The sequence below is a fragment of the Anas acuta genome, chromosome 3, assembly GCF_963932015.1.
Source record: "Anas acuta chromosome 3, bAnaAcu1.1, whole genome shotgun sequence".
NCBI lineage: Eukaryota > Metazoa > Chordata > Aves > Anseriformes > Anatidae > Anas > Anas acuta.
In genome coordinates, this window is record NC_088981.1 from 23,486,575 (window position 1) to 23,511,695 (window position 25,121).

At 43.6% G+C, this 25,121-nt stretch overlaps 1 protein-coding gene across 1 annotated transcript; it reads left to right on the top strand.

Annotated features, from left to right (window-relative positions):
- Positions 1–871: 871 nt before the first annotated feature.
- On the top strand, positions 872–9,156 carry NEK2 (NIMA related kinase 2). The gene is made up of 9 exons (XM_068676126.1): positions 872–1,030; positions 1,135–1,352; positions 2,046–2,283; positions 2,992–3,074; positions 3,301–3,427; positions 4,072–4,291; positions 5,249–5,303; positions 5,395–5,465; positions 8,002–9,156. Exons 1-9 carry the CDS (start codon positions 935–937, stop codon positions 8,226–8,228), a joined length of 1,335 nt encoding a protein of 444 aa, XP_068532227.1. The 5' UTR covers positions 872–934; the 3' UTR covers positions 8,229–9,156.
- The last annotated feature ends 15,965 nt before the right edge of the window (positions 9,157–25,121 follow it).

Genomic DNA, 25,121 nt, shown 5'->3' on the forward strand with positions numbered 1-25,121 from the left:
CTCAGTTGCTCATTTTTTCCTGTAATGAGTAGGCACCTATAGATAGAAAGCTATAGAATTCTTATAGTGGATGAAAAAAAGGAGCTTTTGTGCCTTCTGATGATTAACGCAAAGGCTTTGTTTTTTCTAAACCTTCAAAATATGAGAATATTTCATAAATATTCAGTGAGAGCATAACACCTATGCCCCCATACCATTTTTAAAGCCTTAAAACTGCTCATTTTTGTACCTGATTCAGGATCTATACAAGTGTGTTACAACTTCTGCTTCAGAGTGCCATTTCCACACAATTAAGAGAGATCAAATTAAACTGAGTCCACAACTGACTCCAGTATCACTCCAAAATTACCCTAAATGATGCTAAATCATACAGCATATACTTAAAATCTCTGTAATGCCATTCAGTGTATTCTAGTGTTATACAATGTAATTTAATAATAATACTGATGATAATTGCTGGCTCAACATTTGGACATGGACCCACACGTTCCTGCTGCCGAATTTACATTCGACCCTTGGCACCCGTTGGTTTATTTGCAGAAGCTGTTTGTCTGTGGGAGGACAGCTGTCCTCATATGCTTTCTCTGTCACTTCTGTGGAGTTTTTAACACTGATTTCTTGAAGAATCAGTTTCTCCCGGCTGGTCTTGGGGGGTTATTTCCCAGAACGCTTTTCTATCGTTTCTAACAGCGTGGCTCTGGTCACGCCCCCCCCCCCCCTCAGGCCGGCCCCGCTGTGGCTCTCCTCATGGCGGCCGCGCGCCGCCTCCCGGCGGTTGCAACGGCCGTTAGCGGGCGGGCGCTGTTTACCCCGGCAGCCAATGGGAAGCGGGGATCCCCGGCAGGGCGGGGCCGCTCGGCCAATGGCAGGGCGGGGCGGCGCGTTCAAACGGCGGCGGCGGTGAGGCGGGGGTCTGAGGGCCGCCATTAGCGCCATGCCCGGGCGGCCCGAGGACTACGAGGTGTTGCTCACCATCGGCGCCGGCTCCTACGGCAGGTGCCGCAAGGTGCGGCGCAAAGCCGACGGCAAGGTGAGGGGCGGCGGCAGGCGCCGTGATCGGCGTGGTGGGGGGCCGCGAAGGGGGGCTGGGGTCGGGGCTGGGCGAGCTGAGCGCCGGTGTCCGTCCCCCCGCAGGTGCTGGTGTGGAAGGAGCTGGACTACGGCTCCATGACGGAGGCGGAGAAGCAGATGCTCGTTTCGGAGGTGAACCTGCTGCGGGAGCTGCGGCACCCCAACATCGTGCGCTACCACGACCGCATCATCGACAGGAGCAGCACGACGCTGTACATCGTCATGGAGTACTGCGACGGCGGGGACCTGGCCAGCCTCATCGCCCGCTGCACGAGGGAAAGGCACGTGGAGTACCTCGGGGCGCTGTGGGGGTGTGTAGGGTGAAGCATCTTGGGCAGCCAAAGGAGCGAGGTTAAGGTGAATTGTGTCTCTGAGCTTGTGCCTCTGAGTCCGGCCCTTTGGACCCAGCAACTGCTGTGAAATGTGCAGAGGGCGGTGTGAAGCGCTGCTGGGAGTTCTGCTAGCGGGTGCACCAGCTGATCGGATGCTTCTCTAAAAACCCTACTTCTGAAGTATAATGTTAATCTTCACAGGCTTAGGTTGAACAAGTACATGGTGCTGCTCTGTGAGAGCAGTCCAAAGTGGCGCTGGAGCTGTATAAACCAAACCGGTGCCCTCATTTAAGGAGGGCTACATTGAAAATCAGGTGTCTTAGCTCTCAGCTTGTTTACAATTTGATGCCCGTGTTGTTAGGCACGGAAATGCAGCATATCTGTTAGACCTTTTGAGGGAGGAAGGGAATGTCATGCAGACTCTGCAACAGAAGCCTACATCTTACAATGTGTTTATTTTTTTCAATTTCTACTTTTAAATTAACACATGTAGATGCCTGCTGATAGCTTATCTTTAAAGGTGATGAGCTTGATAACGTTACTAACTGTTAAAAATATAGGACTAAGACTGGCAGCAACTACTGAAGTTGGTGTATGCTATAAAGCATCTATTAATGTTTGTTAAATGTTTTTGTCTTTCAGGCATTACTTGGAAGAAAGCTTTGTTCTCCGAGTGTTGACTCAGTTGACGTTGGCCTTGAAGGAATGTCATAGACGGAGTGATGGTGCAGTCACTGTGCATCGTGACATAAAACCAGCAAATGTCTTTCTAGACAGCAAGCAGAATGTTAAACTCGGAGATTTTGGACTGGCTAGAATACTGCACCACGACACCAGCTTTGCCAAAACGTTTGTTGGAACTCCATATTACATGTCTCCGGTAAGAGCTCCCTTTTGTGCCTTGTCTTCCCTTTCATCCCTCTGAGAACTGTTTTCTGCGGTGTTGATCTCAGAGTCCTTTAATATTTAGGAGGATTTAATGAAGAGTTATTAGTCTTAAATGCAGGTGACTCTTTGATAAAGTGTGTGTATGTTCTGGAGACAAGGTTATTTTGCAGATGGTTAGCTTCCAGATACCTTCATCTCATTTCTTCCTCACACCATTGCTACCTTCTAATTAAGGTTACTTTTCACTGTATAAGTATTACGTGCTTGGAATATTATAGATGTAAGGTAGTTACGTTGGAGTAGCTTCCTGTAAAAGGAACAGAGAAGCTAGAGAGCTCTTCTGTTTCTCAGTGTCAAGGTAAAGAAGTTATTAAATTACACACTGAGGGTAAGATTCTAATTTGTATGAGAAACGAACAAGAATGTGTTTCCACTGATAGTACCTTTTGGTGGGGAGAAGATTAATGTTGCCTGGAATGTGGGGTTTTATCAGTTGAAAACTGGTGCAATGCTTCAGTCTTCTGTAGTGTGGCATTGCTATCGTGATAAGACCTTACGAGTAAGATACTTGAGGAAGTTAATTAAGAAGGAACCTTAAAAGTACCCCCAGCAACCAATGGTTTAATTCAGGTTCAAACAGCAACTGATCCTGCAGTAGGAGAACAACGTCTCTAATAAAGATTGTTCTCTCTCTCTTTAGGAACAAATAAACCACATGTCATACAATGAAAAATCTGACATCTGGTCTCTAGGATGTCTCCTGTATGAGTTATGTGCTCTCTCGTAAGTACAGTAGCATGGTAATAAATGTAGAAGAGTAACTTTTAATGTGTAAGTGATTACATTTTGTGTAAATGAAAGCTTAAAAGTTTCAAAGACCAATCCTAGGATTTTTATTTCTATATTGGTCTTGACATAACTAATCTTGCTGCTTTTTTCTTAATCTGACACTCTAATGAAAATAAGTCCTGTAAAACTAGTGAGAGACTTCAATAAAACTCTTCTTTAGGCCTCCATTTAGAGCTTACAACCAAAAGGAGTTGGCAGAGAAGATAAGGGAAGGGAAGTTCAGACGAATACCATATCGTTACTCAGAGCAGTTGAATGAACTTCTCAAAGAGATGCTGAATTTAAAGGTAAGAACCGATTTATTATTTTTCCACCCATGATATGAACTAGTAGTGAAGTACAAGTTTCCCTTTTCAATTATGGAACAAACTGATCTGAAGTGGTGATGCTATCATCTTGTCACCTGCAATATCGCTTGCATGGGGAAGTGGGGGAAACAGTGTTTTCAGGGCACCAATAAATAAAAGAAGCAGCTCAAGCATTACGCCGTCTTATGTGAGATGGTGTCTCAGTACTGGCCCATGCGGAGTTTTGTGGTCTAACTTTGGGGTTAAAATGGCACCCAGTGTGTTTGGAACTTTGAAGAGGTTTTGTCTTCACTTCTGTTTTACATGGCTAATATATGGCCTGGCCCACACAAGTGGGATGGGGGTGTTGAGAAGAGCTTTGCATGGGACAGCAAAGCTGTAACAAGAACCTGAGACAGGTGTGGATCCTTTAGGACTCCGGTACAGGGGGAGATGCAGAGTGTTGGCTCCAGAATCTACTGGCACCTGCCTCTGCAGGCTGCCTGCCCCCACTCATGCTCTGAGTTTGTCTTTTGCTGTATGGCACGTAGCTGGTTTCTACCTCGGGTGTGCCTTGCTAGGGAATCCCTGGCCATAATGTTTCTTGGTTGTAAAGTGACCTGTTGGTAATTTCTTCCCTTTAGGATTATTGCCGACCTTCTGTTGAAGATATTCTGCAGCACCCCTTGATAGCAGACTTGGTGACAGAAGAGCTGAAAAAAAACTCTGATAAAAGAGGCCGGAGATCTGGGGAGCCAGAGAGGCTGCAGCATCTGGATGCTCCAGTGAATGAGCTGAAACTGAAGGAGCGGCAATTGAAAGAAAGAGAGCAAGCCATTAAAGACAGAGAGCAACGTTTGGAGCGTATGATATTTCCCTTTGGGAAGGGGGTGGCAGTAAGATTCTGATTGAAAAGATTAAGTGCTGAGGAAGGAAAGGTAGACTATTTTCAAACCCCTCGTTTTAGTGCCCTAGGCTGTCATGTCCCTGTTGTTGCTAGCAGAACTCTGTCTAAAGACTAAAACAAAAATGCTTGGACTTGATCACATAGACAGGTTTGTTCTGGGTTTCAGTTACTAGGATGTAGTTGCCAGTTCAGAAATGGAAGTCTGGTCTGTGAAGATCATTAAAAATGAGCAATAACTGCAAAGTATGCAGGAAGCCTGCATATATTGCCCTGCACTGTGCAGCGTAGGCTGCTTTTCACCCACTCTGTGTACATTAACATTAGCTACCTTAATGTATAGCCTAAGGTGAGCATAATGTAGCCACTTCTATAGCAGCTGTACCCTCCAGGTAGCTTACCTGTCAAACAATGCAGGTGGCTGTTTCATCTAGTCACTTATCTTGACTAGATAAAATACTACTTTGCATATGTAGTAGGCTCTGAACACAGGTTTTTAACTATGTATGTTTAGCTTTCTGAGCCTGAATAACAGCTGCTGCTGCAAAACATGGTGTTCAGTCATTGCTGACTTGTTAGCTGGCGTCTAAATGATTATTCAGACCTGGTGTCATGTGTGCCATGATATAATGTGCAGAGTAGAAAGCTTCTGTAGCTTCATTGTTGTAGGTGTGGCAGACTTTTTTTTTTTCCTAAAGACTAGCACTTTGGAGCTCTTGTACAGTGGTTTATTAATGTTTCGTTAAAGCTTGGGTTCACACAGCAGCTATGTTGCTTTGTTTAGAGCCATAGGGTTAGAAACATTGGTGCATCTGTCAGGCTGTTACTACTGTCATCTTCTGCAAGAAAATCCATCATGCACAATCCCTTTAACACTTGCATTCTAACCCTGCATACTGCCATATTTCTACTTCCAGAGAGAGAACGAGAACTCTGTGTTCGAGAGAGACTGGCAGAGGACAAACTTGCTAGGTATCTACTAACCTATCATTGGCTAGATTGTAGAGTTTCTAATTTTACAACAAAAAGCTTAAACTTATTATTATTTTTTTTTTCAAAACAGAGCTGAGAACTTGATGCGGAACTACAATCTCTACAAACAGCAGAGGACATTAGCTTCTGCAGATGGCCCAGGTATGGAAGTACACAAGAAGCCAGTTGCACTGATAGATGTGGGCTGGTATGACCAGAAGGATGCCTGTGGTACCCAATGCGCTGTACCCAGTCCCACAGTAGCAATCCAAACCCCAATCATCTCTGCATGGCTGGGAAGAGACTTCTGCTTTTCTCCTTTACAGAAAGACTTGATGAACGATGTTTGCTTATGAATATGTTACCACTGTCAGCACTGATTTATTTTTTTTTTCTTTTAAAACTATTTTTTCTGATGAAATACCAAAGTACAGACTTGTAATCTAAGCTTTCTCAGAGCTGTACTTATTTTAACTGTCTTCTTACAGAAGTTTGATTTGGTTAATAAATTTATATGTCCTTAATCACTGCAGCTTTAGTTCCACTTCTAAAGTCCTTAAAGTGGGGACTAATACTTGTTACAAGCCACCTAGCTGTGATCAAAGCATCATCTAAGCTCTGAAGAAATCTCAAAGTGATATTTGCTTGCTTCAGTTTAATTCACGAGAACAAAGAACAGCTTCAAAAAGGTGCTGCCATACTTGACTACCTCTACTCCACTCATTTTTACAGAGTTACTAGCTCATGACTATTTGACACTGGCTTTGGACTTGGTAATATTGAAGTCCTTGCTACAAAAAGAGAGGTAGTACCTACTGTTCATTGAAACTTAGATATCTTTAACAGTATAGATGACTAAATACTTTTCTGCTAGGGAGAGCAAGAGTGAGACAGACATGGGCTATTAAATGGCTGAGTCTTGTTAGTAATTCTAGAACAAAGAAATGGGAACACACCATGTAGCAAGAGATCTTTTCATTTAGTTTTGGTCAGAAATAAAGTGAGATAAACATATGTCACTGTCACAACTACAAATAAAACAAACTTTTTTTTGTCCCCCCCCCCCCCCTCCTTGTGGAGTGCCTATACATGGCAGGCAAGAACACAAGTAAAATACCACTGGAAGTTAGTGGTGCCTGAGCATCTCTAAAATACCTGTCTACTTTGACAATTCTGCCCCTCTCTATTTGATACGTTAAAGAACACAAAATTCATTTGTCTTGGGCTTTCTGTTGCTGCCTCTAGTAGTGGATGACTGAAGCTAAACAAGCTCCAGCACATGCTTCTGTTTTCTTCTGCAACCCCTTCATACTATATTTTGATCTTCACATATACATTAATTTTTTTATGAGGAGCAAAGCCACTTTGAGTAATTAATACATCTAGATAATAGAGAAAAGTGAACCTAGAGCGGAAGAGTGACCAGCTCTTGCTATTTCTCAGCTGTAGGTCATTTGATTAGACACTTCTGTATCAATATTTGCTACTCTTCCAGTTCATTCTATAGTATTCTTGTAATACTGTTTCTAAAATACTTCCACTCCTGACACAAATGGTGTTAAGTGTTCTTGAAATATGTTATCAAGATCACTTGCTACTGTTACCTTTAGTTGCTCTAATGTTACCACCTTTCTCACACAGCTACCTAATTTTTTCCTCAGTCAGTTGTGTGGTTCACTTCACAGTGAAATGGAATACCAAAAATCTGAGTTTCTGTGACCATGTCCTAGACACGCCCCTATCTCTGCAGAGATTTTTCAGCTTCCTAGGAAGGTTTTTAATGTTTAAAAAAGGTATCAATTACTAGTATGAAATTACACTGCTCTCAAACATTCACTGGCATTTTCAGTTTGATCCTTTTCACCTTTCTGTGCTTATTAAATCCTTGTTTTAGCCTAACAAATTGAGAATTAGGGTTTCACCAGAGTTATGATTAGGACAGTTGGACAGCTAATAGGACAGCTAATAAGGTCTTTTTCTGTATTTCTTATTCAAGATAAGTCATATGAAGTTGGCTCTTTTGAGGGACAGCTCAGCTGTTACAGTAATGTTTGATGGTTGTTTTTGTTCAGTGAGTCACCAAAAATAATAAACTGCCTCTTGATTGTGGCAGTTGTGTGGATAAGGCATAGCTATACTGTGGAAGTTCCTGTTCTGAAGGTTGCAGAGGAAGCACCTTATTAATTACTGATGCACCTGAACACGTTCATGGAGCTGGAGCCTAGCTTGTATGCCATTGACTTAATACGCAGATAGGGTTGGAGCAATGTGGGTAGGACAGAAGGACCACAACAGGCAGCTTGGGGTTGCCCCTGCTATGAAGGAGAGACAAGGTTTTTAAGTAGCTGAGAGCTTAATTCCACATTTCCCTTTTGACCCGGATTGTTACTGCCTATTTTTTGTCCTGCAGGAGAAACTCTGTGTTTTTCTTCTTATTTTGAGTAATATTTCCTTAGATTCTCTCCAGAAGCTGCAGTGATATATATATATATATCCTTTTACCACAATGATTTTAAAACTTTGTTTTCAAATGTTACTCAAAAATGGAAAAGAACTCTTGCTATGATCTGAAGTGTATTCAGTTAGATCGTTTAAATCCATAGGTAGGCAGTAAAATGGGTGACAGGTTTAAAGGACAAAAGGTAAGCAATAAATGCTGAGGTGCACTAATTCAGTTTTTGTTTGTTTGTTTCTGAAGACAATGAGCTTCTGTTCCCCTTGTCTACAACCAAGAAGAAAGTCCACTTTGATGGAAGCGAAGAGAATGCTGTGCCACCTGCTAATGTGGAAAAGCACCCCCTTCCCAAAGGGAAATGCTCTGATCTCAAAAGACGCCTGTATGCTGCAAATCTGCGCGCTCAAGCTCTGTGTGAACTGGAGAAAAACTATCAGCTAAAAAGCAGGCAAATCTTGGGCATGCGCTGAAACTGTAATATAGGTATATGGTATTTATCTTTTTAGAGTTGATTAAATGTATAGGAAGATATTTATGCCTTCTTTTGAGCTGGAACCTACTGAAAATAGAGCTTAACGGTCCTTATATGAATTCTTTTAGTCTATTACAGCTAGTTCAAAATAAGGATGTGAGAGATTATGTTACAAAAATAAGTAGTTTTGATACCAAGCTGAATTGTACTATTTAAAAACAAACAAAAAAAAACAACCTTTTGTTTCTCTTTGTGTACCACACATCTCTGAAAAAAGTAAATAACAAATGTAATAAAACAGATTGTTCCAGATCTGTTGTAAAAAACTTCCAGCTGAAAAAGTACAGAGATTTGCAGTTTGTGTCAAAATGATGCTGTACATAATGTAGAATATTTGATAGAAGTATTGATATTTTGTATATGTGGGAAAGTAGTGGCTTTTTATCTGATTGTAAATATTTTTTTAACTCTCAAAAGAGCAAAAAGATTTTTGTATCTCTTCTCACTAACTAGGTGACCTCTCAAAGCAGGCTACTTTTAGTTTAATGTCTTTGACTAATGAGTGGGATTGTCAGCTTAGCGTAAGTGATGAGTTTATCGTCCTTGCTGCCTGGACAGCTGCAGGGCTTTTTGTCAGCTCCTAAAAGACTGGCTTCAGGGTATAGTATCACCAGTTTCTCTTGAAACTGAGACGTAGACTTGATCCCCTGGCTCTGCTGTCCTGGACAGGACACCGTCCAGGGTATTAGCACCTGTGTTTCGGGGAGGAGCAATTCTACTTGGAATAGCAAGTCTGTATTTTCTAGAAGCTTTCAGCCTCTCTTAGCTATCACTGTTCTTTTCTAGAGTGGGTGTTGCATAGGGTGCTTTAAGTTTCATGAATGAACTCTGCCTCAAGAATTAAAATAAATCCTTTGGAACTGCAATGTCTGTCATATGTTACATACAAAGATTTATTATCTCTAGGTAGAAGTGCTATAAAACATTCACAGAAAACAGCTGATCTTTAAAACACTTGTTTTCTTCTTGGACCATTAATCTTATGTAAAGAGGTATTCTAAATGTCTAGTATATGGAAAAGAGAATCTAATTTGAAAAAATATGTATTTTGATGTATTTGCTGTTATTAGTATCACCAAACAATATTAGTAAAAAAAAATAAATAAAATTAGTATCACAGAATCACAGAATTTCTAGGTTGGAACAGACCTCAAGATCGTCGAGTCCAACCTCTGACCTAACGCTAACAGTCCCCACTAAACCATATCCCTAAGCTCTACATCTAAATGTCTTTTAAAGATGTCCAGGGATGGTGACTCCACCACTTCCCTGGGCAGCCTGTTCCAGTGCCCAACAACCCTTTCGGTAAAGAAGTTCTTCCTAACATCCAACCTAAAACTCCCCTGGCGCAACTTAAGCCCATTCCCCCTTGTCCTGTCACCAGGCATGTGGGAGAACAGGCCAACCCCCACCTCACTACAGCCTCCTTTAAGGTATCTGTAAAGAGCAATAAGGTCACCCCTGAGCCTTCTTTTCTCCAGGCTGAACAAGCCCAGCTCCCTCAGCCGCTCCTCGTGGGACTTGTTCTCCAGGCCCCTCACCAGCTTCGTCGCCCTTCTCAGGACCCGCTCAAGCACCTCCATGTCCTTCTTGTAGCGAGGGGCCCAAAACTGAACACAGTACTCGAGGTGCGGCCTCACCAGAGCTGAGTACAGGGGGACGATCACCTCCCTAGCCCTGCTGGTCACAGTGTTTCTGATACAAGCCAGGATGCCGTTGGCCTTCTTGGCCACCAGAGCACACTGCTGGCTCATATTCAGCCAACTGTCCACCATCACTCCCAGGTCCTTCTCTGCCTGGCAGCTCTCCAACCACTCATCTCCCAGCCTGTAGCTCTGCTTGGGGTTATTGCGCCCCAGGTGCAGGACCCGGCACTTGGCCTTGTTGAACTTCATGCAGTTGACCTCAGCCCATCGGTGCAGCCTATCCAGATCCTCCTGCAGAGCCTTCCTACCCTCGAGCAGATCGACACACGCACCTAACTTGGTGTCATCTGCAAACTTACTGAGGGTGCACTCAATGCCCTCGTCCAGATCATCGATGAAGATATTAAAGAGGACTGTGGTTGTGCCACGTAGCTCGATGTAACTTTCCTTTTGCATTCTTAAATATTGCTTAAGATGCTGCGGGTTTGAAAGTTTTTTTTTTTTTTTTTTTTTTTTTTTTTTCTGGGGCCGGTCCTTTCATTCTCTACTGACCTCAAGATGGCACTGTTGCCTTTTAATCAACGGGACTCTCCTGTAGCCTATGGATACATTCATTAACACAAAATTTAAGATCTGGTTGAAATATGTTTCTACCTGTTTTGTTTCAGAAAATCATAAGTGTGTTGCTGCAAGATGGATTTTTTAGGTTACAGATGCTTTTGTACTTGCTGGTGCAATTGATTGTAATTATCTGTAATTTGCCATTTTGCATCTTTATGCATGTTTTATAAAAATAGTCAAATCAAAATCGTAGTTAACAGTTACACTATTATGAGTAGGAAATGCTACAGAGTGTGCAAACTATCAATCATGTTGGCAGAAATAAATGAGAACTTTGCTTAAGATACATCTGTAGCATTGAGCTACTTGAGATGCATTACGAACAATGTTCTCTTGAAGTATTATTGTTCTAGTATGATAAAGGTAGTCTTTCTGGAGTTTCTTTTTTGGAATAAGAGCTTCTTAGCAGCATATGTTGAACATAGGGGGAGATATCCTTGTGGATTGTCTTCATTATGTCTCAGGTTTTTTGCTTTGGAATCCTGAAATTTACATTTTTCTACAAATGCATAATTGTATTCCCCAGAGCATGCATGGGAGTCACATTCAGGTTTTCAAATACATACAAGGAAATAAATAGAATATTTATGGGAATAGAGATTGCTTATAAACTGCTTGCGAAACATTGCCATCGTGCTGAGGGGTATAGTCACCTCCTAAGAGTAAGGGTGTATTTGTACATATATATACACAGTACAGCTAAACCTTCCTCTTGCATGGCGTACAGGTTGATGATAATAGTGTTCACTGCTGGATGTTGTGAGATACTCGCTGCTGTTTAATATTAGTACCGGGAATTTTGGAAATGTCTGTAGTTGTGGGCACTCAAAGGATATACGGAAGTCACCTCTAAGTTACAGAAGGTTTCTGTGTGTGGAACATACTCTGGCTCAGATAGATTAGAAGGAAAGTTGCATCGCTTTTGGAAAAATGTGGACCAGATCCCTCATCTTCAGCCTTTGTGTGAGACCTTGCTCAAGACCCTGCCGTGTGCCTTACGTTTCATCAGTAACAGGCTTGGCACAGGGGGGAGCTCAGAGACAGCGCTGGGATCTTGTACAGGTCTGCACTTCTGGCAGATGTTTAATGTTTAAAGGAAATCAGGTTTAAAAGTAGACCATCTATTTATAAACATAAATATCACAAAGTCCTTTAATGTGGTCTATATTATTGAATAGGTGGAAGGATAAATCCTCTGTAACAACAAACTACAAAATACTTTTTCCCAGGAAAATTCACATTTCTACCTTTACTCAGCGAATAAGCCAGGAGAAGGCGATCTGATCCTAATAATGGCACAAACTTGTTCGCAGGTGCTCACTTCAAGAGTCTATCTGCAGTTTCCCACAAGCACAAAAACGTGCAGAGCAGAAGCTCCCTGCTACAAGTTTTCTTTGTCCAAAAAGAGAAGGTGCTTTCACTTATGCTGCTCATCATCTTAGTGTCTGCGTGCACTTCTTGCTATGCCGATAATGACAATGTCTATTTCCCAGTAAGCTCTTCGTAGCATTCATAACCCAAAATACAGTCGGCCTAGTGATGGTACAGTGACAGCCTTCGGGCCATGTCTGTGCCCTGTTCTTCCCTTGCGTAATTCGTGAAGCCAGAAGAATTATGATAACCATAAAGCCGGGGAAGACTTTGGCATAATTAAGGCTACATATAATATAATCCACCTCAGATATAAGAAGTGAGTTTTATTTGTATATTTACTTTAGAAGTTAGCTGGAAGTTAAATATTAGTCTTTACAACTTTAAAAGGCTCCACAGACTGATAGTGTTGTGCCACATGTTATACTGCTTTGTCATTTAATCTTGCTTTCAGCTAGATCAGCAGTGCTGGGAAGTGACTATACTTGAGGATAGCGACGCCTTTATCTGACTTCTTCCTTTGAAGGCAAAGTGCACTTCTGAGGCTTAGCTGCCATGAAAGGATGAAGTTTTATCGGAAGAAAAATCCTCTGTATTCTGCAAAGTGGACTCCTGCCATTTGGATCTCACTTTCAGGTTGCACCCACGCTCAATTACTAGATCCGAGATACAGAAATCTGCGGACATTTAGTGACTTAATACAACATGCGTTTTTACTCCGTCAAAATGAAAGTACATAACTCAAGTTGCTGCCAATGATATGAGTCAGTTTTATGATACAGAAGGAGAAGAAAGGTCACAGAGGTACCTAGCATTATCTAGCTACAAATTGTCTTATTTTTTAATGTAAGCTCTTTCTGGACAAGAAAAGATATTTATGAAAAAATCTCACTAATTAACTTTCATTTTTTGAGTGGTTTCTATCGTGACTGATGTATAACACTTCTTTCTGTTTCACCTGGTTCGAGCAGAAGTAATTCATGGGCCCAGTTATTGCTGCATTGTTCTCTACTGTGATTTATAAATATATATATTAATGGTCTTAATGCATGATGTCTGTGTCACTTGGCAACTGAAACTGGCTAGGACGTGACATGCAGTGACTGATGATTACTAAACAATGCAGTTTCCACATGCATTGTTTTTGTCATAAAACATGCAACATGCACATTTCTGAGGAATATGGCAGGAACCTAACAGGTGCTTGAATATTTGGCTAGAGCTAGTAATTTTTTCATTTATTCATACTAATCTGAAAAACTTTATTTGCAAAGATAGCTGCTGAAAACTTTTTTACTGATTAATCAGCTCTTTCAGCAGGTCTTGCTCTTGTAAGGTCAACAGAAGGAAGCTTATGCATAAGACAATTTTTTGCACGTATGTATCAGTCTAAGTCCCAAGGACACAACAGAAGCCCAGTAAAGCAGATGACAAGCTTCCCTTCAAATTCAGTGAAACCTTGGCTGGACTTCAACTTCATTAGCATGAGATGTCTGTAAATACTTACGCTTGTCTGCGATGTGTGGACAACGTCCATTGCCACAGGCACGGCAGGAACAATGCATCCATCTTATTCACCAGAAGTGAAGACAAGCCACTTCAGGTAGAGCTCTCAATCTTGGCTTCCACCAAATCGGACTTTCCTTGACAAGGAGTCACATCAATAGCCCTCTGGCAAGCTGGGGCACCACAGACCTCTCTGGAGTTGTATGTAGTATTAGGGAACAGTGAATGCATTTTTTTTTTCTGCTCATAATGCATTTTATCATCCAATTGCAACTAGAAGCAATATTATATACCTGACCTCTCAGCTCTTCACAGACCATCAGGGAATATTGCAGTGACCCCAGAGCTAGGTGCCTATTTAGGTCATCCAGGAAGTTTAGAAAATCCTGCCTGACAAACACAAGTGTAAAAGTCACGGACCAACCTGAGCACTAATTGCCATTTAAAGTCGTTCCTGGCTACTGCTAATCAATCTTTAGTTGCCACTAGGGAAAGATAATACAGACTTTCTGAGACTTGGATGATAACATAAACAAAGCCATCAGGGCAAATGGCAGACCATGACAGATAATGATTTCCTGGGAGGTGAAGCAAATACCTCCTATGGCAATGATCCACGTAATTAGCTTGAACTGGATTGCAAGTACTTTGTGGTTGCAACTAAAAGCAGGAGGAAGCATTAGCATTAAAGAAAATGATATAATCAAGGAAGTATTTGGTTGATTGGAAAAAATAACCTAGTTCTGTAAGAATTATTACAGGCTTACCTTTAGGGCACATTTTGAATTTTTCTCCCCAGGTGAACTGAAAGCTAGGAAAACCTTCTCACCATTAGGTTCGTTTCCAGAGGGACCTGTGTGATCAGAAAACAATTGTGTGATGTGCTCAAAGGGAGCTGTCTGCCCATAAGGCAGGCTTGGGCCTCACCCTCATACATGAGGTCACTTTTCACCTATTTTCCTTCAGTCACCCTCAGCCATGTGATGGGCACAGATCAACAGCGTGGTGAATACAGGCGAGCAGCCAAGAATGTGTCGCTCAGTCTCTGCAGAGGATGCAACAAGCAAAGCTTCCTCCTTTAAATTTCCCACTCTTCTTCAAAGCTGAATTCCTGACTCAGGGCTTGATGCCTCAAAAGGAAACTAGAAACATGGGAACTTCACCTCCGTGCGAAGCCACGTCCAATGGACCTCCATTAGCACAAAGCAAAAGGCCGTGGAAGAATTTTTTCTAGTTACTGATCTTAACTAAGGTTCTGAAAACAAGACCCTGCATTGCCTAAGTTCAGGGAATTTGTCTGGGCAGAGCCCTGAAAACCTTACTTCAGAAGCTTGGAAGGGAATTTGTGTATGAACAACCGCAGCCTTCACTTGTGCATGTTTTTAACCTCTTTCCCTGTTCATTTTGCTGTCTCACGTTCAGACTAAAAGAATCCACAGCAGACCAGTCTTGTAACTGCTGCTAATTTGCACTTGCTGCTGGCATGGCTGCGGGTGCAAACAAAACAGTTAAGTGTTGGCAAGAAGCGGTGGGTTAATCATGGTCTTGGAAGCCTGGTCCTCCGCTTGTGCTCCAGGGAATGAGCTCAACTGAACAGCAGAGCCCAGCCAAGGAACTCGGCCTTGGGCTCGTGCCAGGCAATAACCATGAGCTTTGTTTTCAAATCTGGCTCTGCGGGAACTTCTTATATAAAACCCTAGAAGCTTGGCTTAAGTTGACCAGCTGTTCTAATGGTCCCTTGCTTTTTTTAAATTTCATTTTTGACGGTTTGGATTCCAGCTGCAAGGCCATTTTCTGGAAGTGAAGTAGCCCTTGCTACAAGGGTCGATTCTAAGCATTATTGCAATGTTTTGCAGCGTTTGCAAGTGGCCTGCCATATCTGCAGTGCCCCAGTCGCATGCAAAACTCCCTGTCTGAAATGGAAACTGTTTCTGAAGGCTCCCTGTGTGCCATACGGGCTCCATGTCCTGCTTACCAAGATGTTTATCCACGTCTTCAGCTTGGGCGAACAGCCAACTTTCTTAAAAAAAAAAAAATCGGCTTAATAAGGTGGGACTGAAGAAATTCCTATGCCATGGTGAAGTACTTTGAGAACAGCACATGCTGAATAATGCTATTTAGCTGTTCAGAAGTTTGGAGTTAGTGGACATGTAAAGATATCTCGTATGTAACCAATTGGCATTGGTACATAGTTGGGGAAAAACTGTGTATGTTCTTCAGGGATGTATTTTTATTATCATATAAACGTGTACTGCCAAAGACGCTGCCAGCTTTAGTCCTGATCCAGTATCCCACAGTACCAGGCTGTGAACAAACGTTTTTAGTGGTCCTATAGTAAAATCACCAGTTGTTTCCTTATAGAAATTCAGAAGCATCAAGAAGAGAAACTGAATAAAACCAAGTCTTTGCAGTGGTAAGGACAGCTTTCATCATATGCAAACATAGACCTGTCTTCTTTTGACTAGCCAAACACAAAACAATTAGCCTCTTCCCCAGTTTACAGCCTCATTCTTCCTGGTGACTCAGCCCTGGAAGAATGGTAGCTGCTCACTTTTTTAATGCCAGGGCAACTCCTTATCATGCTCTAAATCATCCTGTCATGTTTCAGCCTCAGCAGTGCTGAGAAACAGGAGGTGTATTCAGTGTTAGCACCACCTGCCCCTAACTGCATCTAACGCCTTCAAGACCCCTGGCTACTGCTGAGGTACTTTCCTGCCCCTGATAAATAAAAAAAGTACGAAAAGAGCAACAGACAATTCTCAACCTGACAGTTATTCTAGGGAAACTCATATTTGGGACTTCCATCACCTGTCAGTAAGGTTTTTGTTTACTTTTAAGCACGTTTCTAGTAGGAAAAAAAACATGCTGATGAGTTGTCTTTACACAGCTACTGGGTCATTCATAACTTACCAATGCAGGCTATTAGGTAAACTGGAAATCTCTCTATAGCAACATCCACCCTCCTCATTTTCTTAATTCATTTAATACCAGTCTTTGGGTTGACAGCCCGGTAGCCTGATTTCCTACCTTCACAGGAGGCGAATTCACTCTGAATTAACAGGGTGAGACCGTCACCAATATGCACTCTGCTCTGTCTTCTCATCAGGGTTCCTCACACTTGTGTCAATTTTGCTTATTTGTTTTAGAAAGTGGTTACTTCAAAGAAGAGGAAGGATAATTTTAAGTAATTTTATACTGATTACTGAGAAGGTATCAAGTTATGATAATATTTGGTATCCTTTCCCCTCTTTTTATTTTGTCGGAGCTAATCCTCCTTTGGCATGGGAGCAGGAGTGGCTGTTTAAACAGCAGTAGTTTATTTACAGCTCCTGGGGGTTTCATTGTCTTATGTCTGGGGTGGTAGAAACATTAACCCTACATCAGCGGTGTAGGAAGCGAAGGATTTCCATGTAACTCCTTTTGCAAGGTGCATGTTCTACAGGAGAATTCTCATTTATGACCATTTCACAATCTCTTCTTCTTCTATGGGTTTTGGGGAGAATTTTTCACAAAATTGACCAAGAATCATTGGGGCCAAAAAGTCCACTGATCCCTCTAGTTGTTTTAAGGCCATCTCTTTGCAGCATATTCCTTCAGAGGTGTTCTCTTGCACTGAATCTTGTTACCTGGCTGCACGTACAGACAGGGGGATGGGAGGCTGGAGAGCTGCACTGCAGAAAGGGAGCTGGGGGTTTTGGTCAATGGCAAGTGGAACATGAACCAGCGGTGTGCCCTGGCAGCCAAAAGGGCCAACCGTGCCCTGGGGTACACCAAGCCTGGCACTGCTGGCTGGGGGAAGCGCTTGTCCTGCTCTGCTCTGCGCTGCTGCGGCCTCACCTGCAGTGCTGTGTGCAGGTCTGGGCACTACAGCATAAAAAGGACATGAAACTGCTAGAGAGCATCCAAAGGAGGGCCATGAAATTGGTGAAGGGTCTGAAGGGCAGGACACATGATGAGCAGCTGAGGCCCCTTGGTTTGCTCAGCCCCAAGCAGCGCAGGCTGAGGGGAGGCCTCATGGCGGCCTGCAGCTCCCTCACGAGGGGAGCGGAGGGGCAGGCGCTGAGCTCTGCTCTCTGGGGACAGCGACAGGACCCGAGGGAACGGCATGGAGCTGGGACAGGGGAGGGTCAGGCTGGGGGTTAGGGAAAGGGTCTGCACCCAGAGGGTGGTCGGGCACTGGGACAGCCTGCCCAGGGACGTGGTCACAGCACTGAGCTGCCGGAGCTTGGGAAGCATGCGGACAACGCTCTCAGACACAAGGTCTGATTTTTGGGTGGTCCTGTGTAGAGCCACGAGTTGAACTTGATCATCCTTGTGGGTCCCTTCCAACTCAGGATATTCTATGATTCTATGATTGTTAATGTTTTATTTATCCTCTCCTGCCACATTCCCAACATCTGGATGTGAGTGATTGTTGCTGCTCTTGCCAGAACACACTGGCAGCCAGGGGACAGCCAGATGGCAGGGCTGGATGTACTGGGGAATGAGACGGCTTCCCAATGACCTGAAACCACTGCTGGCTGGATTTCAGAAAGGTACTCCACAGTTTAGGCAGTCATCTTTGATGTGAGATTCTCTGAGTCAGGCTTTAAGGTTACTTCAATGCTCATCTTAAGGCTGAGCCTTTGAGCAGTAACTTCAGAACTTGTCTTTGAGGTTGCACATTTTTCTTCCTCATTCTTCAGAGCATCTGTGAAAGGCATGTGTTTCTTTCCCAAAGAAACCTGTCCTGTCTTTTTGGCAAAATATATCCAACTAAAAACTATCCCACTATCCAGATAAATGCTGAGTATTTCCCTCGCTCCCCAGCTGGCAACTCTTTTAAGTTTTAAGGTCTGGGTGATACCAGATGTGTGAAAGTGTGGGTGCTCACAGCTCTGGCAGACAGCTGCCCCGTATCAGACACTGATGAACCAAGAGGTCTGCAAACCAAGGAGAGTTGCTGAAGTTTACAAAGCTTAGGGGAAGATTATAAGGCTTGTCCTTCGATTGTAAATGCAGGAGGAATCCTGGCCCTAGGGGAATCATTGATTCAGTTCTGGCCTGGGTTGCATATGAAGTCCTGCCTTTTTGATTTAGAATGTTTATTTGTTTCCAGTCCTTCTCCCCCACCAACCCTCACTGCTGCTCTCCCTGGGGATTATTCAGTGGAATAAAGCCACATGAGTTTAACGCCCATCCAGCAAAAACACTTGAGGACAGACTTTAAACTGAGCAAATGTTTCATTACTTGCTGAAGAAGAATGTTTTCATTAAGTGACACCCTTATGTCTAATACAAGTAATAAGTCTTATTAATAAGCCAATTTAGCTAAAGAGAAACCTGCAGAAGCTGCCCCACCGTCCAATAATCAGGTGAGGCTGGCAGAAGGAGGCAACTCTGCCTGTTCCTTGTTTTTAATTTTTTTTTCTCTTGCTGCCTTTGCTCCACCTTGTCTGTTCATGCCATTTCCTTTATATTTTCAGTCTTTTTTTTTTTTTTTTTTTTTTTTTTTAACTGGGACAAGCAAAGCCCCAGATGGTACGCTTTGACACTGTTCTAGTCTCCAGCACCAGGCAGCCAACAGTGTTTTCCCAAGTCTTTGGGCACCAGGAATCCTTGCTCTTTACCTCTAACCAACACTCAGCAGGAAGAGGACCGTGTTTGTAAGACTGTGTGCAGACAGACGCCTGTGTACACTTTTTGTTACAGTTGTGATCATCTGAAATTTCACAAACTAAGATTTGTTCTAAGGTTCTAAACCATTTTGGAAATGCAATTATTTCCCCATTTCACTTCAAAAGCAGCAGTCCCAAGAATTTTTAAGAAGGCTGAGGAACTCCCTGATCTTGCTGAAATTGTCAGGGGAAATAGATAGCAGCACAGACATTAGCATGCTAAACGCAGGCCAGTATTTACCTTGGGTATCTGAATAATCTCTTGATATAAAGGAGTATTGTGTTCTCCTTAGCGCTTTGCTGCAGAAGCATTTCTCCAGCAGTAAAACCGAAAAAGCAGGTTTAATTATTAGCTGCTTTGCCACCTTGGTGGCTTCAGCAGGCTGCATGCAGCCTTTGCAGATAATGGCTCTCAGGCACACCCAAAGGCTGCACAGGCAGAGTCTCGAAAGAAAAAGCTGGAGGTGACCGTTCCCCCCCACAGGCTCCATCTATCCCAGACAAACAGCTGCACAGGAGTGAGCCCGGGGGTCAAGGAGCTGGTCTGAGTGCTGCTGCTCCTGCTAGTCAGCTTGCTGCAGGCAGGAGGGTCTCCATGCGTCTGTGCTATCCTGCTGGCCCAGAGGGACGGACCCATGCAAGGTTGCCTTGCTGGGTGGAGCAGATAATACAGAAACACGAAGCTGAGCTGCCTCCAAGTCTGGCGTTGTGCTGGAGCACGTCAGTCACAGGATGACTGCGCTGAGCTTTAAGCTCTGTGGCCAGTGGCTGTGCTCTGCCTGGGGCAAGGGGTGCTGAAGGCTGCAGCACCTGGCTGGAGCTGGGAATGGCACAGCCATTCAGTCCCCTTTGCTGCCTGTGGTCTGTCCTGCCTTTTGGACAGCCCCGAGGAGGTTTTTGATAGTCTGAACGTGATGTGGGATCCACGGAGACTGTATAGGGTAGCACGCAAACTGTTGAGTTATGGCCTGCCTGCACGGCCCTGTGTTACCAAACCAAGCAGCAGGAGCAGGCTGCGTGACACAGTTACAGCAGGTGAGAGGGAGACTAAGAAGGTCAGGAGGACAGTGCGGTATGTGGGCTAGGATGAATCACCTCAGCAAGGAGAAGACTTGGCCAAGCTGTATGTGCCAGCAGGAGCTGCTGGGCCATGTAGTGCTGCAAAAGCGACCCAGTTGCTGCAATTGCTAGATCAGGCCGGGGTCAATGCCAGGAAACCATTAAGCACGACCGGGGTGAATGGTAATGACAGCGATCAAACCGCTCCTCCTCTCCCTCCTGTAACACTTCCTAACCTACGTGCCGCCTGCGTGCTGCCACACTGAACATTTCGGGAGGGGCCATGCATGTACACACCTGATTACATGTTCACCTCCATGGAGTGTCCCGGAGGGCAACTCACAGCTATGCTCACCTCCCACGGAGGACTGCATCAGGTCAGCCTGTTGCAACTCCTCGGGGAAGCATGAACATGTGAACGCTATCAGTTGCCTTTCTGCGTGCTTATGGGCTACTGTCAGGCCTACCGAAATCCAAAAGGTCAAGTGGGAAGCATTTTTCCCATTTAGGATTAGACATAAAGTTGTTGGCTCTCATTATTAACAAGCATAGAAGCTCTGAATACCAGCTAGACAAAGACCTATAAATTCATTGATTATTAACAACTGGTGTTGATTTATGTGCATATTGATAGTACTTGTATTGATTTTATATCAGTATAGTGGTATAAACGGCAAATACCAGTGCATTAACAACGGTGGAATGCTGTGATGCTGCTCATCAAATAAGTACGTATTTTGCTTTTTTTACTTATTCCTTTTTTTTACATGGAAAATATCTTCCTACAGGGAAATTTCCAAGCAAGAGATAGGCTTTGGCTTATCTAACTATCTAAGGCACAAAGTATGTCCATTATATGTGACTAATAACAAAACAAATAAGCATATTCCTAGAACTCCAGTTGGAACTGTGGACAATTCTCAGGTTATACACAGTTTAACAGCAGTTTTTTGCACAAGAGCTTGACATACAGCAGGAAAAAGACCTTTACCCCACTGTTAACTAACCAGATGATATCCACTGTTAGTCAATAAGGGAGATGGAGCAGATACTTCATGAACAGATTACTTGGAAACTTGATGGACAAGCCCTTCCAAGGACAGCTTCAGTAACTGCTGTATTTAATGTTTGCTTTGCCACCTCAGCAGCAATAGAAACAGATTCCTTCCTTTGGCTCTGCGGATACTGTGGCACATCACTTCATCCACCCATGCTGATGTGAACTTGGTTTTCCCAAACATGATGACAGAAACACCTGGGCAGGTACTAAGCAGATCAACACAAATAAGGCTTTCAAGAAGCAATATTCACAGTTGCTCTATGTGAATAGCCATTTGTAATGGACTGCACAGAATTAGTTGATAAGAAATTTAGAAGAAGGTTTTTGAAAAATGCCTCAATTGGCCCTTCCATGCTTAATCACCTACATAAATGTTCTGCTTTCCAAAAGTAGCCACCACTCTTGTTTGCTTCTGAGGGAACTGTAGGCTACCCAGGGCTGACTATATCTGAATACTTCCTCTGTGCATGTGAATTTTGGCTCGGAGACACAGCTTTGAGAATCACATTTCTAGTATTTGCATGAGCATCAACATTAGTCGGAAGTGCCACTCTTCCTTCTGACATTATTCAGTTTGGGTCATTAAAGAATTCACCTAACTCACATTTTAGTGTACAAATAATAAATAAATACATAAATAAACAATTAAACAGATTCCCCTACAATAGGCAGAACTAACGCTTGGGGGCAGGAGTCACCTCATTAGCTGTTGACTTCATCTCTGAGCTTTTCACACCAGGCTTCCTTTATAGTCATGGACAGAAATGGGCACTCTGAGGGTGGGATTCATCTGATCAAGTACATATGACTCTAGGAGGAGATAAATCACACTGTAGGCTCCGCTGACAAAGCTGATTCGATCTCCACTGACTCGACAGGGAGACTCATGATCTGAAGATGTTTGTGTGTCAGCTACCGATTCCCAGGCATGAATCCCTCCCTTATTGTCCACTAGGAGCTGTGGTTTCACGATCAGCATAAACAGCTATGGGCTGTTGCTAGTTTATGGTCACACACTTTTCCCTGCCCTAATCACATTGTCCTGTGTGTCAGCCCTAGCAATCCCACAGCCCTAGGTAAATAGGATTAACTTGCTGAACTGGCTGAAAACTAATGCTGAAGAAAAAGAACTGGGTGTTGGTTGTGCTACCAGGCAGAGCTGGTGCCCCTCGCGGGGCATCTAGCAACTGCTAGATCTGAGGCCTGGCTGGCCGCAGAAATCAGCTTTCCAATGTGGAAATCTGGCTGCCCTTTTTGGCACCAGCTTTTAATTAGACTGGCTTAAGCTGACCACCAAATGGCCTCCATGAAAGGAGTATTAATAACAAGTATTAATAGATTGAGTTACAGAACATGAAGTCAACACGCTTATGCTCACTGTTTTGGGATATGATTCGACAAACATCAAATACAACTGGTCCTTGGAAAGAAAAGAGGTGATGAGACCTAGCAAGCACAAACCTTCATGTCTCCCTCCTTACGTGAAGGCCACTTTCCATGCCTGAAGAGAGGAGCAGTGTCCAGAAGGTCTCAGAGTCGGGTTCACAGCATGTTCCAAATCACATTGGCTCTGGGGAGGAGAAATTTTAAGTAATCAGGACTGACAAAATGTCACGTTTGCTCTGGACAAAGCTGCTTTTCAAACAGGTCCCCAAATGGTTACCTGCACAGAACGTTTATAGTGTTGGCAGGCTTGCTGTTAGCAGAAGGCATTGATCATTTGACACCAGTTGCTAAAATGGCTTCTTTCTAAATATCTGCAGCTTAGAAAGGACAGTCTTTGTCAAGAGCTTGTTTAGTGTCTGAGGAACAGCTATCCACAGCACCTACAGCCCTAAATGGGGAAGGGATAGGAATTATTACAAAAACACTCTGAGTGGCAAAATAAATGATGATTTTCCATGGATATATCCATTGTGTAATAAAGGGAAACGTGTCCTTCTCAAGCTGATACAATTAATATCTAAAATATAAACGGTAAGATGAAGCTCTCAGCTGCTTAAAAGGCTTTACATGAACAAACCTGTGTCATCAAGGCGGCTGGATGCAGTTCTGACCTGATGCGTGTTGTGGCACCAGGAGCAGCAGAGCTGGGTGGGTAGACGAGCCGACTGGAAACACCAGGTGAACCTGGGTTGCCTGCCCAGGATGAGCCTGAGGCCGCCCTCAAGATCAGACCTGTTGGTGCGGGGTCAGAGCGGGAGCCTGTGAGCCTTTCACAGGGGTCCCCGTGCCCGAGCACGTCCTGCAGCTCCTGTGCCACCAGGCTGCTTGGCAGGCTGGTCTCGCCGAGCAGAAGCGATAAGATGTGCCGCATCCTGTGCTCATGGCCCTTCCAGGAACCATCCTTTAAACTCTGAACACAAAGCCAGCGCGATGGCTTTCGCTCCAATTTGCCTGGGGATTTTCCTCTTCCGAGCCAATACTGTTCCTGCACGGAGTTCTGACATTGGCTAGTGCAGTCCCTGGGACTGAAATAAAATATTTGCATGGTGTTCCCTTGATGTCACCGGGCTCCCAGGAGATGTAGAGGTGTACCAACATGACTCCATTTGTTAGGGCAAAACGTGCCTCCATAGGGCATTTCTTCTTCTCTACACGGAGGTGTTTTGCAGTCTCACATGATTCAGAATTGCACTTGTTGAACTAGTTTTGAAATGACTTTTCAAGTGCCAGAACATGCACATTTATGATTTCTCTGCAATATTCACGGGTCTTGTAGGGACTTCTTGGGACTTATCTGGAGGGACCTGAGTGCCTTTCTTCCTGCAAGCAACTTTTAAAAGTCCTGCATCAATGAAATCCAGCGTCCTATAGAAACAGTGGAAACCCCTGCCCCCAAATAACCAATTTTAATGCCAGAAAACTGTGTAGTCACTGACAGGCTTTGTAGGTAGGTGGGACAGGCAGCTGCTGCAAGCAGCACAACAGTGATAAGTGCACGTCTCTCTCAGCGTCTGTGCTCAGTAAAAACCCATTGATTCTCTGCCTGAAGCGTTCAAGTCCCGGTACGGAGGAAAATGAGTGTTGGAGTTCAAAGCCACCCAGATTCACTTGCATTGCTGACAAGAGGGGTGTCCCAGAAGTAGGCTGGTAATGGCAGCAGTGTAGGAATGCTGGAGTTACCACCTGACGTGAGCGACCAGCCTCCACCTCCCACCTGTCACCTGGTCCTCACACAGCAACTGCAGAAAGGGAGAGAAAACTGCACTTATTCAATAAATAAATAAAATAAAAACACAACCACCAACGTGATGCCCAAGACAGGTCCCTAAAGAGCAAAATTCCCCAAACCCGTTTTTTAGGTTAGACACATTCCAGAGTCAGCCACCTAGGAGCGTGGTTGCATTTCTGGTATATGTGGCACGGGCTTCTGCCAGCTGTCCCGGGGGAAAGCTGGGTGCCCAGCACATTGGGATCCTACACCTGAACATGACAGGAGGCTCCAGAGTTTAACCAGCACAGTCTGAGTGCATTGGCTGCATGTCCAAGAGGATCTCTGCTGAAAGCGAACTTCAGAGCATGTCATAGATGTTCTATTTGTCCCACAGGTGTTCCAAACAACAAATTGCTGAGCAGAGTGTGCCAGGGCTCCAGCCACTTATGAGATTATGACGTGTGTAAATGTTAGAAACAAGAATATTTATATCAATAACAAATACATTGATTATATTAAATTAATGAAGAATATTTAGATTCAGATAATGCTTAGATTACAGCTAGAGAACATGCTCTTTCTAAAAATAATAAAAGGCAGACCTTAACAAATATGATTTCAAACGCCATATGAAGGATAATTTATTTCAGTAATAATAAAAAATGTTACTGACAGGTGTATAGTCATTTTTTTTTCATTTGATGAATTCTATATTTACAGAATTTTCCCATCCCTGTTGAATCATTATTACTTA